The following is a 19,700-nucleotide window of genomic DNA, read 5'->3' on the forward strand; positions in this document are numbered from 1 at the left end:
GGAGAAAGCCTCACTCACAGAGCTCAGGCGGTGCTGAATTTCAGCATCAGTGTCGGCCCTTGTGGAAAGATAACTGCCCAGGTAGGGGAAGTGATCGACATTTTTCAATGTTACACCATTGAGTTGGATTTGTGAAGCTGCAGAGGGGTTGTTTTGTACTTGTTGGTGTAGCACTTTGGTTTTTTGGATGTTGAGAGATAGTCCAAGCTTTTCGTAAGCTTCTGCAAAGATATTTAGGATGGTTTGGAGGTCATCCTCTGAGCGTGCACACACTACGTTGTCATTGGCATACTGAAGCTCTGTGACGGAAGTTATGGTAACCTTACTCTTTGCTTTCAGCCTGCTCAGATTGAAGAGCTTTCCATCTTTTCGACAAACCAGTAGCTTATTCAGGGTAGCATATTCATGGTACCCCATGGGGGGGGGGGGTCTCAATGGAAGTCTCTGTCCAGAAGCTAAGCATAGGGCAAATGGGTCATAGATCTTCCAGCAGCTGCCTTAGGACAGCCATCTCAGTAGATGAGTGTATTGAGGAAGCCATAATCCTGGGCACAGTCCTGAAAATGTTTCGGCCCACAGGCAGGAGGCTGGGATAGCTATACACCCAATGCCTGAGACAAAATTCCACCTGCATCTGTAATCAATAAAGTTGTGGCCATTTTTAATCCAGGCTGTTGTCTGTTTGAGTTTATTTTATCACACCCCAGTTTAGTCACAGCCTAGGGGAGGATGGCAATGCAAAAGGGACTGCAATTGTCTTACTTATATTTATTAAAGTTATCTTTCATTCTTTCTCCAATAATTGGTGAATGATTTTCATAGACGATCCCCCAAAAAGTTCCCCATTCAGGCAGAGACTGGTCTGAAACCTAGGAGTCTTTAACTCAGTCCTAAGTAATTTTCAGAGTACATATGGGGGGGGGGGAACCTTGCCGCAACATTTTGGTTCAGATTTATATTGCATTGCCAGATGCAAGCTTGTGGATAAAAGAACTATTATTCATATCATGTTAGAAGGGGTATTTTATTCTTTTTTAATATAGACCCTGCTTTCCTCTGATCTGTAGAACCAGACTGCTAAAGCTACATTTGGGAGCATTAGAAACTAGGATTACACTCTATTCTTTTATTTTGCCAGTGTCTTCCAGGAAGCGGGGAAAGCAACTGCTGCATTTGTTATACATACAGATTCAGCGGCTTTGCTGGGGATTTTGCTGGTGAGTAAAAGCAACATCTCAATGTCAGCGGCAGCGCTAGTCATCAAAGCAATCCAAGGTGTTGAACAGCCACTGTGATCCACTATATCCAGGGATGAACAAGTTTTGTCATTCGCTGGTTCTGATCTTTATCTCCGACTGATCTGCCTTTTGTGATTGTTACCACAAGGCATAGCCCTAAGACCCCTGACAATGTTCAAATAAAGCCTTTTTTTCCCAAATTCAAAAACAAAGCTTTCACTCAGTTTTAATAGCAGGTGTGAGGTCTTTCGCCGACTTGTGCTAGTTCAATCCAGAAACACATTCTCCATTAAGAACAGGCTTGTGCCACAAGCCAAACTTCACCACTGCTCCCAAGGGAACTGAGAGGGCCCTATTTAATTTTATTATGACGCCTGTGAGGACTTCTAAACATTTTCTCAAGCACCCACTTCTAGTTATGATTTCGTGTGCTTTTTTAATTTAGGGATGCTGAACCTGTAGCCCTCCAGACATTGGTAGATTGCAAAAGAATCGCCCTTCTGGATCATGCCTATGCAAAAGCTAGCAAGTAAAAGAAGCACAACATCACTCTTGTGCTATCCAGAAACTAGCGTTCAGACACACAGTGCTTCCAATACAGGACATAATCATCACCAGGCATGGCCAAACTTGGCCCTCCAGATGTTTTGGGACTACAATTCCCATCATCCCTGACCACTGCTCCTTTTAGCTAGGGATGATGGGAGTTGTAGTCCCCAAAACATTTTGAGGGCCAAGTTTGGCCATGCCTCGCCATCACAATATATTCTCCATTAATTTTGCTAAACCCCTATTAAAATCATCAAAGTTGTTGCTGCTCCCAGTGAGAGCAACTTCCATAGTTTGAACTTCACACCATGTGAACTACCTGCTTTTGCCTGTCCTGAATCTTCTAGTATTCAGCTTCACAGGATTGTCAGGGACTGGCTGGATGTGGAAGAGTGGTGGAAGCCACCTGATCAAGAGCCCCCCAGGGAAAGCACAAAGGGACTTGGATCCTGGTGGTGGGAAACTGGCCACACCCCAGAGGAGGAGAAGTGCTGAGAAGTGCTAGAGACTGGGAGCTTGGAGGAGGATGAAGAGGAAGAAACAGGAAGGTGCCCAAGAACAGGGAAGAGACGGGAATCTGACTTGGCAGCTCCATCTAAGAGCCACCTTGACAGCTTCTCTGCTGACAGCCTGCAAAGCGTGTTCTCCTTCATGGAGAGCACGGATTGCGGTGGGGTTAACCAGACACCTCCTGTTGCTGGGCAAGTTGGTTTGGTTGGCCAAAAGTGTGGCTGGACTCCTCGGGTTGCTGGAGAGAGTTTAATATTGCCAATTTTTGATTGACAGCCTGGGGTGAATATATTCCCTGTGCGCAGCATTGAGCTTCCTCTTTTCTCTGCATACATCGGATTACCTGCCCACCCTCCATAATTTTAGGGCGTTTGTTGCGTTTGACCTTGCTATGCCTGTCATGGGGTCGTCTGCTTTTGGGGCAGGGGCCTGGTAGGAATTTTGTCCATTTGGCTGATTGGCTGGTGCCATTTGGTTTTTGCCTACTGCGTAGCAAATCGTCGCAACTTGTAAGGTTGCGGTTAGGCATTGGTTTTAGAAAAAACTGGTTGGTGGAGGGGTATGGATTGGCTGTGCCTGCCCCTCCAATGCTGTTGCTGCAAGGGTATTCCATTAAAGGAATTCAGGGGCTCACCATGCTTTTGTCTGCACCCCTGTAAAGGGGGATAGGGCCACGCAAGAGCCCCTGGGAGCATTTGGGGAGAGGTGAGGGTCTGATACCCAGCTCCATCTACTCCCCATAAAATGTTTACCCTTACTGACTTCACAGGCTGTCAGTTCTGTCCCTGGGCGGGGACAGATAGTCATAACCAATGCCTAAGAAACCACTCACATTGTTTGTATTTTAATAAAGTTGTGGCCAAAATTATGCCAAAAACCTTAAACAAAAATGATGGTGTGAAGTGTGAATTTATTTGGGAGGGGCTTGGGGACCTTGACACGCAAGCCCTCCCCCCACTCCCAGAACAAGGCATTTATTGCATGTTTCCGAGCAGAGAGCCAGACAGAAACAGAGAGGATCCCTTGGAGTTTGCCATAGATAGAGGGAGGGTCCTGACACAGAAGGATAGGGAGCAGAGGGGATGCTACTGCTTCATCTAGACAACAGCAACCCTTAAAGGTATCTGTGTGTTCTCTTTCTGCTTCCTTAGTAAAGAAATTAACTCTAAGTTAGCTTAGCCAGTGGTTCACTTTCTTTCTCTGATCTGCGAATGACCTGTTCTCCTTGTCGGCTCCCTGACACTGGATATCACCAAGTCCTTAGCATGACCTTTCCACCTTTACAATACTCTTTCTGAAGTGCAGCAACAAAAACTGCACATAGTGCTCCGAGTGCAATTCTCCCAAAGATTTGCATAATGGTATTAGGATTTTGCCAGCTTTATCGCCTAATGATCCCTAGCATGTAGCTCACCCTTTTTGCAGCGGCTGCACACTGGGGTCAGCATCATGACTCCAAGGTCTCTTGCCTGCCATTTGGTGTCATCAACAAATTTGGAGATCATCCCTAATTCCAAGTCATTTATGAAGAAGTTAAAAAGTCCCAACACCGAACCTTACAGGACCCCCTCTTCTCACATCTTTCCATTCTGAGAACTTTCCATTAATTCCTACTCTCTTCTTCCTGTTTTTTAACCAACTATCAATTCATATGTGGACTTCACCTCTGATCCCATGACTAGTCAGTGGTCTTTGGTGATGAGCTTTATTGACAGTTTTTGAAAATCTAAGCACCGTCTACTGAATCACCCCTATCCATATGCTTGTTTACATGCTAAAAAAAAAACAATTAAAAAAAAAACCAGTTAGACAGGAGGACATCAGTATAGAAGCATTACCGCTTGGTCTTCAACAAGATTTCTTTTTCTTGTTTGGAATTCTATGTTTGATAATTCTATCTTTAATAAGATAGCCAGGTAACACCTCTCATTCAGCTCTCCAGGAGCTGGTCTCTTGAATCATAACCGTTTCTCATAAAGGGGCCGCATACCATATATTTAGTTGATTATGCATACAATACAAGATCAGTCCCACACCTACCAAAATTATAAAGACACCCTAACGCTTTCTGCAAACAAGGCAGAAATATGGAAGCATTTTCCATGATGGAGGAAACCTTTTCAAAAATCAGGACAGGTTTCAGTACCACATTAATCTCTTCCCCCTCCAAACTTGGATTCCTTCAGTAATACTTTGTTCAAGTAACTATTCAAAAGCCAACCAGAACTAAAATTTGCTTCTCAGAAACACCAGCATTGCCAGTGACAAGTAAGCTCCTTGGTGTCAAGCCAAAGCTGCTGGAGACTTCTTAGATGAACTTTTATTTCCAGACAATGAAACAAATGTGAAGTGTTCTTCAAATCAATGGAAAGGAAAGTAAACAATGTCATCCGCTGCTAAGAGTTATGTGACAATTCAGCACCTATGAGGTTTCTAGAACGCATAGAATTTGAGGAGCTAAATAGAGACGGAGCAATTTACTTCTCACTCTCTCAGACTCTATAGTAAGCCACACAAATAACTGAACTCTACCCAGTTCTTCTGTAGAACCTATTCAACAGGCAGAATGCCATATTTTCTCTCTGGATATGGCTTACCTACCACTGAGACTTTTGTGAGAGTCCTGCCAGTCTTAACTAACTTTGCATTAGCTCCCTTAGCTAGGTCTCTCAGGCCATATCTTGTCAGTTGTTCCAGCCCCACTTGTTGCTTGGTGCCATAGCTGTCAACTTACAGATTTGAAAATAAGGGACCAGCAGTCTCGAAAATAAGGGATCGGTAGCCAAAATAAGGGATTTTCCTAGCACAGGTATGTTCAACTTCTGAGCCCCTCCGAGCCAAAGGCAGAAAGCCCAGCCAGCAGCCAAACGAAGCCTCAAGCGGTGGTTCCCACAGTGCAGCAACCCGGCAAAGGGGATGCAGCAAGGAAAACCACCGACACCTCTCCACTGGGAAGCGCTGAGCAAAGGCGAGTCCCCAGGCAACACGGCCGATTTGATCGGCACAAGGCATGGAAACTCCACCCCCCCCCCCAGTCGTCCTTAGACTCCTTATTGGGTGAGCAACGCAGCCAAGCAACACAGTTGGAGCCTCCCTCCTCCCTGGCCGGCAGGGAGGGAGGGAGAGGAGCTGCTTCCTTTGAAACCCGGGAAATTTAAGGGACATCATCAATAAGGGGCAGCAGCGGGACACGGTGCTGGGATAAGGGAGTTTCCTGCCAAATAAGGGACAGTTGACAGCTATGCTTGGTGCCCAAACTTGCAGCTTAGCCAGATTCTGGGGAAATTTAGGAATGTTTTGAAATGCTAATTTGTATATTTAAAGGTAGAAGTTTCTAATTCTCCATTAGAAGCCTAACCAGCTTGGTAACTTCATTTTGGAGAGCTACAAATGATACCATCAAACTACTGCTACCACTTTGCCTACTGAGGTTCCTGAGTTGTTAATTAGGGACGGATGAATCCTTCAGTTTCTCATTTTCCCAATCATAATCTCAGTTCATCACATTTCAGTATCACTTTGCACTTTCATTTTTAAAAAAGCCCTCACATTTTAGTGTACATTTCTTCAAGTGTCAGAATACAGTTATGTAGGCATTTTTGCAAGCAATTTTCCCCAGTGTAATTCATTTTTTGTGTCATTTTCATTAGTATGTCATTTTTTTGTGCGGTTTCCCCTAATAGATGCAATTTTGCACACATTTTTAGCTTGAATAATTGCATTGCAAAATTTGAAGAAGTGCAAGTTTTGAAGATGGTTCACACATTGTTTTGGGAACTGCAAATTAACCGGGTTCACACTAAAATGCAAGCTACACAAATTGAATTCCTGCCCCTTCTCTAAGCTGTTATCCAGCGAAGGTGGTTGATCTCAAGATGCTTGAGGACACCTAACTCTGAGCAAAATTGCAGCTTCAGACTAAAAGTGTCCTTGTCATTGCAACCTTGAGGTCACAGATGGAATGTCCATCTCAATGACCACTCCAATATGCTCTGTACCTGTAAGGAGCACGTTAGGAGGTCAAGACCCAAACATTAAGAGTGGGGACTTCGATTTTCTTACCAACTATCTTTATATTTTACTGCCATGAATTCTTTTATTCTAATTGACTCTCTTCCTTCCCATCCCCGTCATACTCCTTTTATCCTTGATATAAGACAATTCCAGCCAGCCTTATGCTAAGAGCGTGAAATCGCAAGATCATCGCAGTAACTCAGTGTTACAAAGAAGTGCCGTTCCTGTTGTGCTGTCCAATTACAAAATAGTAAAGCAGGGATAGTGCGCAGCAATGATGTTTTTTTCTATTTGTTTCGGTAAGTTTAGCACAGCAGGAAATGTGGCATTCTCCCTAGATAATGTGTCAAAACCGCAGTTAGAATTTAAGTGCAAATGGAAGTTATCTTAAAGGCTTCATATGTAGGCTAATAACCCCGGTTGCTTAAATGAGATAATTATACCTTACATAATATATTTTACTTCAAGGATTTGGTATCTTCATTTTAATAAAATAATAATTTGCTCTTGGGGGGTGGGGGGGGGGTGCAAATAGCCCTTTTATGTGAAGGCCCTGTAACACTAACGTGCCAGTATATGCTCAGAATTATTATTTTATGTAGCTTCAAAATTTTGGGACCATTCCTCCCAGCACCTTCAAGATATTTTAGTGAAAACAGACTTCAACTTTGACTCAAATGATTGAATGAGTAGGTGCTGAAAATCCATCAGCTTGACAGCATTTGCTGTCAATATTTAGAAACGCCGCTACAAAGTTAACCATGGAAGACATTAATGGTCTATCTGTGCCCAGGAAAGCCATGTGCAATCAGATTTCACCAAAAGAAACAAACTCCATCCAAATATCATGCCAAGAATGCTCACGTTACATATTCAAAATAAATTACTGAAATCAAACACAGAGATTTTGCATAATGCTGCCCTATTTGCATAACTTTATCCTCCAATCAATCTCAGATTTTTTTTTAATTATATGGCAAGCATTACATCCTACCTTTCAGCTACAAAAAAGAAAAAAAGGTCAAGGCATCTAATAACAGTTAAAATAATAAAAAGAGCAGGTGACAATTCATTAACAAACACCATTTAATCAATGGGAAGGCTCATTTGAAAGAAAGCAGTCCATCAGATGAGCTTTGAAACCCTAAAGAGTTCGGAGCCAGACTATCACCAGCACTTTGAACTGGGTGCTACTGCAGCTGTTTCAACAACAAAGTCACAGCTAGCATATTCTGGACCAGTTGCAGTTGCTGGACACTCAACACAGGCAGCCCCACACAGAGCACATGGCAGTAGTCCAGACACGATATAATCAAGGCTCGTAACACCATAGTCACTTCTGTATTTCCCAAGAAAGGATCAATGGGTAATTAATGGGCACTGCAATTGTTCAAGAGGAGAAGCATGACTGAAATGGCACAAAAACAACAATTTTTAACATATTGTAGATATGGCCTGTATTTGTTTGAACACTGTTCAACGTTCCATGCATCTGATAAGGAAGAAAAAGCCATGTTACAGACAATTTTGTTGCACATAGTATCACAAGAGGAAGTGCTCAGGTCATCTGAAGCTGACTAGACCTGGCCATGATACTAACCAATTTTCTTGTGAATCAGTTTTCTGCCCACTTAAGTTGTCTTGAGGGTGCAAAGTAGCCATGTTGGCTACCCCTAGTATAACACAACACAGACAGTATTTGCATTTGGGTAGTTACCATCATCCTTGACCAATGGTAATGTTGGCTAGGGTGGATGGGATCTGGAGTCCAACAGCATCTAGAGGGCCACAAATTCCCCATCCCTAATCTAATAGACAGGGGCACAGGTGGCTCTATGGTCTAAACCACAGAGCCTAGGGCTTGCTGATTAGAAGGTTGGCGGTTCAAATCCCCATGATGGGGTGAGCTCTCATTGCTCGGTCCCTGCTCCTGCCAACCTAGCAGTTCGAAAGCACATCAAGGTGCAAGTAGGTAAATAGGTACCGCTCTGGCGGGAAGGTAAACGGCGTTTCCGTGCACTGCCCTGGTTCACCAAAGTGGCTTAGTCATGCTGGCCACATGACCCTGAAAAACTGTCTGTGGACAGCCTGTAAAGCAAGATGAGCACCGCAACTCCAGAGTTGTCCACAACTGGACCCAACGGTCAGGGGTCCCTTTACCTTTAAGGTAAAGGTAAAGGTACCCCTGCCCATACGGGCCAGTCGTGTCTGACTCTAGGGTTGTGCGCCCATCTCACTTAAGAGGCCGGGGGCCAGCACTGCCCGCAGACACTTCCGGGTCATGTGGCCAGCATGACAAGCTGCATCTGGCGAGCCAGCGCAGCACACGGAAATGCTGTTTACCTTCCCGCCAGTAAGCGGTCCCTATTTATCTACTTGCACCCGGAGGTGCTTTCGAACTGCTAGGTTGGCAGGCGCTGGGACCGAGCAACGGGAGCGCACCCCACCGCGGGGATTCGAACCGCTGACCTGACAATCGGCAAGTCCTAGGCGCTGAGGTTTTACCCACAGTGCCACCTGCGTCCCTCTCCCTTTACCTTTACCTTTAATCTAATAGACACCCATAACAATTCTACCAAAACATGTTAGGTTATCAACTATTTGAATAAATACTTCTATCTTAAATGTCATTACTAGTATGGAACATGAGCTCTTGGAAAAGAAATTATTTTTGTATGAAAGCAATGTACCTAAACACACACACTAAACCTTTTAAAAGAACTATTTTTTTTAAAAAAAATCCTCTATTTGTCAATATACAGCAGTGCATGCATTTTTCCACATAACTTGGCACTTCTTGTCAGTCTTGCTCAGGAGAATCTGTACAGGATAAGTTGTTTTCTGGGAGTGGGGGAAGAAATCTACTTTTAACAAGGGGCTAAAATGTGGAATTAAGAGATTAATTTTCAATATCTGACTTTAAAAAAATTGCTCTTTGCTAATCCTAGCAAAATTAAAATGTTGATTTCAATAAAGATTTCTTTAGCACAGAACATTTCTTATAAACAATCTGCTTTAGATTTTCTCAAGTATCCAAAAGTCAAGGAAACAGGATTTTAATGGCATGGTGTTGACAAAGAGCGAACTCCTTCACGTATCTTAGAACACAATAGGAAATATAGTTTAAGTTCTTAAATCACAGGAAAATTACTATGAAGTTACATGCCTAAGATTTAATAAATATAGCGAAGTGCTTTCAACAATCTGCGAGCAAAAACATTCTTAAATAAAATAAAGTAAGTAACATTAGGACGGACGCGGGTGGCGCTGTGGGTAAAAGCCTCAGCGCCTAGGACTTGCCGATCGAAAGGTCGGCAGTTCGAATCCCCGTGGCAGGGTGCGCTCCCATTGCTCGGTCCCAGCGCCTGCCAACCTAGCAGTTCGAAAGCACCCCCGGGTGCAAGTAGATAAATAGGGACCGTTTACTGGTGGGAAGGTAAACGGCGTTTCCGTGTGCGGCTCTGGCTTGCCAGATGCAGCTTTGTCACGCTGGCCACGTGACCTGGAAGTGTCTCCGGACAGCGCTGGCCCCCGGCCTCTTAAGTGAGATGGGCGCACAACCCTAGAGTCTGTCAAGACTGGCCCGTATGGGCAGGGGTACCTTTATCTTTACCTTTAACATTAGGACTGGTAGCAGTACGTGCTCCATCCGTGCTAGAGAATTGACGTAGGCATTGTTGTGGAGCCAAGTGCCAGTGGCCAGGTGCAAGGAGGCTACATAAAGCCATAAGACACCCAGGAAAGGGGTGGAGCAGTGTGGGACAGCACTGGGTACCTGGCTTCCTAACACAGAAGTCACTTCCAGTAACCAAGCGGGAGAGGGGCAAGGCACCAGGGACATATGAGCAGTAGAGATGCAGTGATGGGGCCAATCTGATGTTCCCTCTGCTGTGCTCCCACTGCACTGGCTTCCCTGCTATCTAATCTCTCACACTTTTGGTTTGGAAGAGAAATGAAAAGGCAAAATTGCCTATACAGTGGTACCTCGGGTTAAGAACTTAATTTGTTCTGGAGGTCCGTTCTTAATCTGAAACTGTTCTTAAGCTGAGGTACCACTTTAGCTAAGGGGGCCTCCCACTGCTGCCACATCAATTTCTGTTCTCATCCTGAAGCAAATTTCTTAACCCGATGTACTATTTCTGGGTTAGCAGAGTCTGTAACCTGAAGCATCTGTAACCTGAAGCGTCTGTAACCCGAGGTACCACTGTACGCCATTGGAGGTGGTGGGGAATCATGAATGTATTTTGTGGATTAATACAGCTCCCTAACAAAGTAACAACAACTGAGGGCTATTGTACATGATGAACAACTCAACAAGCCATCCCTGGCCTGGACCACTTCACACGAAAGATATGCTTTGTCAGAAGTGATTTCTAGCAATGGGGGAGCAGGCAATAAAATGTAACTGCTGTCCCAGCCAGTCTAGTGCACACTGGCAAAGTTGAAGCTTTAGGGCAAGGATGGAGATCCTGTAGCCTACCTGATATTGTTGGACCACAACTGCTCCCATCCTTAATCACTGGTCATGTTTCCAGAGCTGATGGGAGATGGAGTCCAGTAACAACTGGAGGGTCATAGGCTCCCCATTCCTGCTTTACGGGTTATTGTTCCTTTAATTTAAAGCTTCCTCCCTGTGGGTTCTCCCCTTTTTATTGCTTCTTCTTCACCAGAACTGGGGTATTAGTGGTGACTGCCTCATAGCTAACCATCTTCTATTCTATGCACTGGGGAAGGGGAGGTATTAATGAATGACTTATTTTAATCATGTTTTTTCTTTAACAGAAACAAAGGAATCTACTAGATCCCTTCACAACCCCAACTCATTTGTACAGGGAACAAAAGATGGCTAATTCAAGGCAGTTCATCAATAATCCTCTTAACTGTTCTGAACTTCAATAAAACAGAAGTCACAGAACCTGGAAGTAGGAATCTACTAATTTATCTTGCTGGGGACATTGATTACAGAAGGAATTTGGTCAAGGGGAAAGTTAGCATTTGATGCTGCAGCACTGTAGCATCTACAACTACCATTTTAAATTCCCACTTCCAATTGATAATGGAAAGAATTGCATTGCAGCACTAAAGGTTCTTAATGTGGAAGCAACCTCTGATGTGGTTAAAAAGTCATTGCAAGTAGACTTGAGCCCCTAAGAAAAAGCTTGCCAATCAGTTCTAATATACAGTAGTACCTCGGAATGCTTACAGGATCCGTTCCGGAGCCCCATTCGCATCCCAAATGGAACGCAAGACGCGATGGCACGTCTGCATGTACGCAGGTCGCATTTTGCCGCTTCCGCGCATGCACGTGAAGTCATTTTGAGTGTCTGCGCATGCGCGAGCAGCAAAACCCGGAAGTAACGCGCTCTGTTACTTCCGGGTTGCCGTGGGGCGCAACTCGAATGCGCTCAACCGGAAGCACATTCAACTTGAGGTATGACTGTACAAAGTTTTTTTTTTCCTAAAAAGAAAAATTAAAGGGGGGAAACACACAACTCGTGCTCTGACATTCCATCCATATTTTGTGAGAAATCCATTCAGCATGCTAAGGATTTGCAAGCTACAAAGTAAGATTTTTTTACAGGTTTTCCAGAATTTGGCATTTCATCCACCTCAAACTATGCCTTGAATTTCATTACTAATTACAACAAGATCAGTAGTGGCAATTATAATAATATCAATGGACAACAAGCAGGCTGCTTTTGCTTGCAGCACAAAATAGCAGCCCTGCGAGTAACATAAAGCATTGCTGCACTATATAAAGCAACATGATTAGCAGGTGTAACATGCAATTAAACTTTATGGGCTCGCACACACATAAAAAAAGCCTAAGTGTTATAAATATATTTCTTAATATAACAGAGATTTACCTCCCCTTGTGTTTTGTTTTGAAGAGTCCAGTACAATATAGCAGCTGAGGTGTGTGTGTGTTTGCTTGCTGGTTTGGAACAAAACAAGTCTGTTAAAAGAAATGTCTGCAAGTTGAGACACTTTTCAATGGGCATTTCCACAGAATTCAATAGAAGTTTATAACTGCCAGTTCTGACCATGTATAATATGTAACCTTAGGTCAGTTAAAATTAAAGAATTTTGGTTTATTTGAGACAGGTGATTGAAGGAATGTTCAAGGGAAATCACAATCTCTCCACACTCCCATATTCCCCCTTCACTACAGTATTCTCTAAGGAGGAAGGCTTGCTCTCCGATTTATCTCTGCAGCTCACAGAGTAAATTAAAATTCCCAACTGGAAAAAAAATGAGAAATTACAGATGAAATCTTGGACAATATAAAGTACAGAACCGCCTAAGCCTATACAATCTTATAAGCCCGTATGAAGTTGAGAAAACAACTCAACATAAACATTCTGTGTCAACGGTGGCATAAAGGAGACTACTTCATCAAATATCAATCTTGCAATCAAGCTCAAAACAAGACTTTTATGGGTGTCCTGATTTATACTTTAAATATATTTAAGGCAGTGCAATCACTTTTCTAAAGCCCTGGAGATAACCGCCATTGTGGAATACTGTGACAAGATATTCCCTTTGAGTTATTCTGCAACTAGAAACCATATGGCTCTCTGTTTCAAAGCTACACTGATCGTTTGGGGAGTGTTTGCAAAATCAGATCAAAAAAACAAAACACTTGAGCACACTGAAGCAATATGTTATTGGACTACAACTCTGATCATACCTGGCCATAGACTAAACTGGCTGGGGGGGGGGGATTAGTAGTCCAACGCCATGTGAGGAAATTAGGTTGAAGAACATTGCTCTAGCACGTGTGTGCTATAACTAGCAACTAAAACATCAGATAAAGTCAGATCTAAAATCTATTGCAGCTATATTAGTAATCAAAGTAAACATTTTAACACTTCAAGACTGAAGCTGTCTCTATGGTACCCTCTCTACTTTCCCATCTATACAAAACCTGTGATGTCGCTGGCTATCCACCTCCAGTCCACAGAGCAGCTCTGGTTTAAGAAAAGAAATTTTGGGCACACCAGAATTTTGGCACTTCTCGTTTTTCCCCTTCTCATTCTTAAAAAGCAGTTGCACAAACTTATATCTTTTAAAATTAGACTCATCACATGCACGTTGACTAGATATGGTAATGCACATCCTTGTTTTCCTGCAAGTAGCCAGTGCAGTACTACTGGACATTTTCATTACAATATACATTCATTGGCCTCTGTCCCCCCACTGCTACCCTTACTGCTTAGCTTCTTCCAGTAGCACCTTAAAGACCAACTAAGTTAGTTCTTGGTATGAGCTTTCGTGTGCATGCACACTTCTGTGTGCATGCACACGAAAGCTCATACCAAGAACTAACTTAGTTGGTCTTTAAGGTGCTACTGGAAGGAATTTTGTTTTGTTTTGACTATGGCAGACCAACACGGCTACCTATCTGTAACTGCTTAGCTTCTGTAATAGTTTATTCCAGGGTGAAGAAACCTGCTTTAGGATGCACCATAAGGGAGTGATAAGACGAAAGTAGGAACTGATATCTGAATGGTAAAGTGATACTAGGAACTGATATCTGAATGGTAAAGTGATACAGTGGTACCTCAGGTTGAGTGCATTCGGTCCTGGACCTCTTCTGAAGGCCGGCGGGGGGCGAAAGTCTTTGCTCCCCCCCCCCCGCCTGCCTTCAAAAGCCGTCCGGGATAGCGGAGAAACGAAAGCTGGCGGCGGGAGGAGGTCTCTCCACCCCACCGCCAGCCTTCGGAGGAGGTCCGAGGACAGTGGGGAAGACGCGCTGCGCTTCCCCGCTGTCCCGGAGATTTCCCTATGGGCTTTCGTCTTGAAAAGGAAGCCCATATGGAAATTCGTTTTGCGAAACGCCTCCAAAACAGAAAACCCTTTCGTCTAGCGGGTTTTCCGTCTTGCGAGGCGTTCGTCTTGCGGGGCACCACTGTATTAAGCTATATAGAAATGGTCTAAGGAGCTAAATAAATGTGTTGCACGCTCCATGTGAGTGGAAACAATCAGAGCACACAAAATGGAAAAAGATCTTGGATGTGTGTATCAGCTTTTCATTCACAAAATAGTTTCAGTGGCCTTAGTATTTGTTCTGGTGTATTTGCCATACATCCTTGCAATGCTGGCTTAATATTCCCATCACCTTTAATATGTCCCATCCCATGTCCTGGGACCTGAGTGAATAAGCAGAGCTGTACGAACTCCTGCGATCATAAAAGTGGAAAATCAAGAAAAGCACTTTCTCTCTTTGAATGGAGGAGGTCATTCATTTTCACATACAGTAGTATAATCCCATTAAAGTCTAATAGAAAAGAAATTACATGGGCTGCTATATCCTGAAAATTAAATACAAATTAGGAGCAAAAAAAAAAAAACGCATAAAGAAAGAAAGAAATCGCTGTACAATTTCCTTAATACTTGCACAATTTGGATGAACAATCTTCATTCATTCACACAGTTTAGTATAAATATAAAACAAGGCACCCCCTTAAGCATTTTTAGTAACAAATTAAACATTTGCGTTTTTTAGTGTGCAGAGAGGCTTAGCATTCGCGCAGCTTCAAAACCAAAGTACAGCCTCAAGGGAAGCCTCTCCGCTGACAAATTAATACCTTAGAGAATAGAGCTGAATGGTGGCAATGAACTCATTTGTTCCCCCAATAATGAAGAATGACTCTTTCTTTACCACATCTGTGACTGTTGCCATGGTGACCCAGACTTACCTCATTGCTTCTCGAAGTGCTCCTCGCTCACCAAGAGTCGTGTGCTTGATGTCATCAAAATTATTTTCCAGCTTCTCACAGTTCTGCAACAACAGCAATAAAAAAAAACACAGGAGAATCCACATTAAAAAAAGCAGGAATTTCCAAGTTGGGTGAAGCCCTCATTCTAGTTAGATAAATTGCCCACATTCACTCTCAGTGCAAACATAGCTGATTATATTGATTACATATTCACACAAATTACTCATTTTTGCTTTTAATTGCATAGGAGTAATTAAAAATGACACTGTGAACTCAGCAACAAAGTACGCATGAAGCTTATGATATGGTTGCCATGGCAATTCTCTTATCAACATTCCATAATGTGAGAGATAAAATTTCCTCCTATCGGTTTTGTTCCCGCAACCCAAGCAAGAAGAACAAATGTGTATTATCTTTTTTGTGTGTGTCATTTTCCGATGAAAGAGGTGCCATCAGACAGACCCAATAAAGTTGCATATGTTTATTGCATGGGAAGGAAATGCCTTGAATATAAAGATAACGAATCATGTTTTGTACTGATTCAGCGGGAGCAAGTGTCCAGGAAGACCGAAAACTCTAAATTCCAAAAGTTCTTACAGAGCACCTGATTTGCTGAAACTGCCACCAACTAACTTTATTTCATTTAAACATACACACACACTTGAAAGCAAGATGCAATAAATTCAATATCTGATGAGTGAAGAGAAAGCTCTGTAAGGCCCTGTCTGCACAGTACCTCTAAAGCAGTATCACACCAGTTTAAACAGTTTAAACAAGGCTCCCCCCCCCGCCAAGAATCCCAGGAGCTGTGGTTTGTCAACGGTGCTGAGACCGTTTCCCTCACAGAGCTACAATTCCCAAAGTTCCCTGGAAAGAGGAATTTATTATTAAACCACTCTGAGAACTGGAACTCCGTGAGAGGAATAAGGGTCTCCTTCTGCGATGAGATCCTAGAGTTTGACATTACAGAGCAACACTGCTCCCCGTCCCAAAACATAATCAGACTCTCAGGTATGAGCAGAAAATCAATGTTTAATGATTTCAGGTGCATTGAAGAATTATTGCAGAAACAGAGAACGGCTATAACCCCTTCATAAACAAGCAAACATGATCTTCCCTAATCAGGATATGTACGTATGGTGTATTTGCAATACGGATCTTCATAATAATCCCAATAAAATTTCCAATCTCCTCCCTTCAGTATTAAAACTGTGGCATTTTATATCATATCATATATCGTATCATATCATATGATATCTATCTACACACATACACACAGATAGTGTACACACACACACACACACACACACACACACACACACACTGTATATATATCAGTATACCGTATTTTTCGCCCTATAGGGCACACCGTCCCATAAGATGCACCTACTTTTTTGGGGGAGGGGGGGAAATAAAGGGGGGAAAATTATTTTCCCCCCCAGGCGCAGGGCTGGGGCGGGGGGAGCCCAGCGCCGGGCTCCCGCGCCTTGCGGAGAGCTGCGCGAAGCCTGGAGAGCGAGAGGGGTCGGTGCGCACCGACCCCTCTCGCTCTCCAGGCTTCAGTGAAACCTGCATTCGCCCCATAAGATGCACACACATTTCCCCTTCATTTTTGGAGGGGGAAAAGTGCGTCCTATAGGGCGAAAAATACGGTATATATCAGTAAATGTCAGTAAACGAGGAGAATTAAGACTAAAAGAGCTTATCTTTTATTTCTTATTTATTTATTTATTATTAAATATTTAATATTTAATTATTTTTTTAAAAAAAATAATATTTATTTATCTAATCTCACTGTATACAAGTTGTACAAGTGACAATAAAGTATTTCAATTTACACACACACACACACAAACATATACATATGATAAATTTGTATGCTTTGCAGCCCTATAAAGTTTCCATAAGTGTAAACTATGAGCGACATCTAAAATGATTCTTGAAATGAATAGGTGACATCCTAGACATGTACAAGAAAAGCAAACTACTGCATGGATTGCAAGTTTCAACAAGGCCTCATTCTCAAGACGGCTTCTTTGGATGGCAGCAACATGCAGAGAAAAGTCATTTGGAAGGTCCGGAGTGAGACACATCACAGTTCTAAGGCGCTTGGAAATCCTTCCTGCGGCCACCATTCATGACCCGCATCAAACTTAGGAGCCCGAATGCACTCAACGGATTCAGTGTGAGAGAAACATTTGCCCCTATGGAATCGGGACAGTCTACATGGTTTTTCCAGGCAGTGAAACTGAACAGGCCATCCCTGTCAGCTCCTCACCAGCTTAATGAGTTGAGGTTCTATCTTTGAAGAAGGGGTGGCACCTTAAGTCCAGCAACCTTATTATTCCTATCCCCCCCCTTTTTTTTCTAATGGAAGGCAATGACAGCATCTTACAAAATGAAGAACATCTAAGCAGAAGCACATCAATAATAATCCGAGCTAGAAAATCAAGCATTGAAACAGCCCAGATTGTTAAAACGGAAAACAAAACAAAAAACCAATGCAGCTTGTTAAAGCAGTCAACAGTAATCTCAAAGCTAGGAGCCACAATTATATTTTCAAAGCAAATTAAAACAAAAGGGTCTTTGCAAGTCTGGCCCTACTATTTAGTTAATTTCGGATATCATGGAAGGGCAGAAAATTGCTCCATGGTTTATTATCTTTGTATTCTTACTGCCAAGAAGGCAGAGAGAGACACACGTGATATTGTGTCCCATTTTTTGCAAAAATAGTTCGGCCAGCTGTGGGCACTATACATCTTCACCTCAGCAGGGGAAAGGGTGCCATTTATTCCTCTATCACAGGCAGCAAAATTTCTCAGGCGAGCTCTCGTCTTCAGTCATCACCTACAACCAACCAACAAAGGAGTGAGGTGGCAGATTTCAACTGTCAAGGAGTTCCACAGCCTCCATGCTGCCCCTGAAAATATCCTGTCTGAAAAAAGGTGCTGCTGTTTACATTTTGGAAATACACAAGTTTATTTAAACTTATTGATTAAAACAACAACAACAGAATTTAACAACAGCAAAAGATCTGAAATTGGTTGCTAGCTCTGAAACATTTCTCTACAAATTTTATCTGAAGAAGTGTGCATGCACACGAAAGCTCATACCAAGAACTAACTTAGTTGGTCTTTAAGGTGCTACTGGAAGGAAATTTTTTTTTTGTTTTGACTACAAATTTTAGTACCATCCATAAGGCTTCTTCCCATTTCTATTCCTTTACTTGCATTTTATGATTCTTTATAATATTTAGACGCATAGTCCAATCTGTGTGCTAAATGTGTTCTGCCTAGAAGAGGATGGTACACACGTATTTACATAATGTCGCCCATTCTGCCAATCCTGCAGCCATTTCCTAATGATGCCCTGTCTTTGGCTATTGTGAAATTATGACAGATAGCTCGGTTCTTTAAAAGACAAACATGAATGAAAAATAATTACCCAAGCCCCTTTATATCACTTTATTAAAAAGGCCTTATCAACTTGCCCAGCTAACGTCAAAATTAGCTTGTTATAACTTTTGAGATAATGCTACAGACATTTTAATATACACTATTAAACATCATGCTACTCTACTGACACTGCTAAGACATAATTACCAAATCAGCAAAGGATATTTGAAGCAAGGCTGTGTTAGGAGTTCTTTTCTTTCATCTGTTTTTCAAGGAATCGGCAAGGCCATTTTAAAAAAAATAAATCACACATTAGTTCTGTCCTCTGTTTAGTCTCATATGTTTTCTGTTCCTCATCAGCAATATATTATTCGCCATTGTAAAGGCTGCAGGAAGACTACCCATCTGCCTTTACTCTTTGCAACCAGAAGATAGATTTGGTTCCATTTGACAATATTTAGTGTTCTTTACATTGATGAACAATTATGGGTGAATATGTGCACAAAGTAATAATATAAAATGCAAAAAAAGCAGCCTGCTGCATTATTGAATTCTCAGACATACTGGAGGAAAAAACCTTCCTGAGAGAGTTGACGCAAGAAACAGTTTTCAAAACTAGGTAGTGACAAGTTATTCCAAGGACTATTTTGTAAAGAATAACACCACCAACAAAACCCTCTGCAGTCTTCTACCCTAAGGCATAATAGCACCAATGGAAAAAACAAGCAGGAGGAGGCATCTCTAAATCTAACTAAACACTCAATCTGAAATTGTTTCATTGGGGCAAAAAGTTGCAAAAGACTGGTGACATTTAAAGCAACTGCAGCAGCCATGAACCGCTGCAGATACTGAACACCAGAGTCATTTCAGAAGGTTGCAAATCTGACAGCTCATGTAAGGAGGAATAAACATGGCCTGACTCCATCCTTCTCTATGGATCAAAAAAAGAGAGCATCCTACATGTTGTCACAACTGTCCTCATAATTTACTTTTGTTGACCACCACTGTTCAAATGCATTCATTTGAGGTAAAAAAGCCATAATGGACATTTAAAGACTATTCCACTCTTCTGGTTTCCTGTTCCACAAACCTTCTTCTTACATAGCTCCATCCAGTTCCAACATGTGCAGCGGTAAACAGGGAGGATATTTACACACTCACTGCCCAAGCTGCACTATCCTTACTCACTTAAAATTGTTTCTAACATGAACAGGAACTATAATGTGCAGGTGTCAGAAGGGACCAGGGGCAGCTGCTATCTCAGTTCTCTA

The 19,700-nt window shown here is 42.5% G+C and overlaps 1 protein-coding gene across 3 annotated transcripts in view; it reads right to left on the bottom strand.

Annotated features, from left to right (window-relative positions):
- Positions 1-19,700, bottom strand: part of DPYD (dihydropyrimidine dehydrogenase) — a 501,994-nt gene that overhangs the window by 415,452 nt on the left and 66,842 nt on the right. For all 3 annotated transcript variants that reach the window (XM_028732753.2, XM_077928465.1, XM_077928464.1), the window contains exon 3: positions 15,014-15,096. In XM_028732753.2, the coding sequence (XP_028588586.2) occupies positions 15,014-15,096 (83 nt within the window). The remainder of the gene's footprint in view (positions 1-15,013; positions 15,097-19,700) is intronic.

The sequence above is a fragment of the Podarcis muralis genome, chromosome 5 (genome assembly GCF_964188315.1).
Source record: "Podarcis muralis chromosome 5, rPodMur119.hap1.1, whole genome shotgun sequence".
Classification (NCBI taxonomy): Eukaryota; Metazoa; Chordata; class Lepidosauria; order Squamata; family Lacertidae; genus Podarcis; species Podarcis muralis.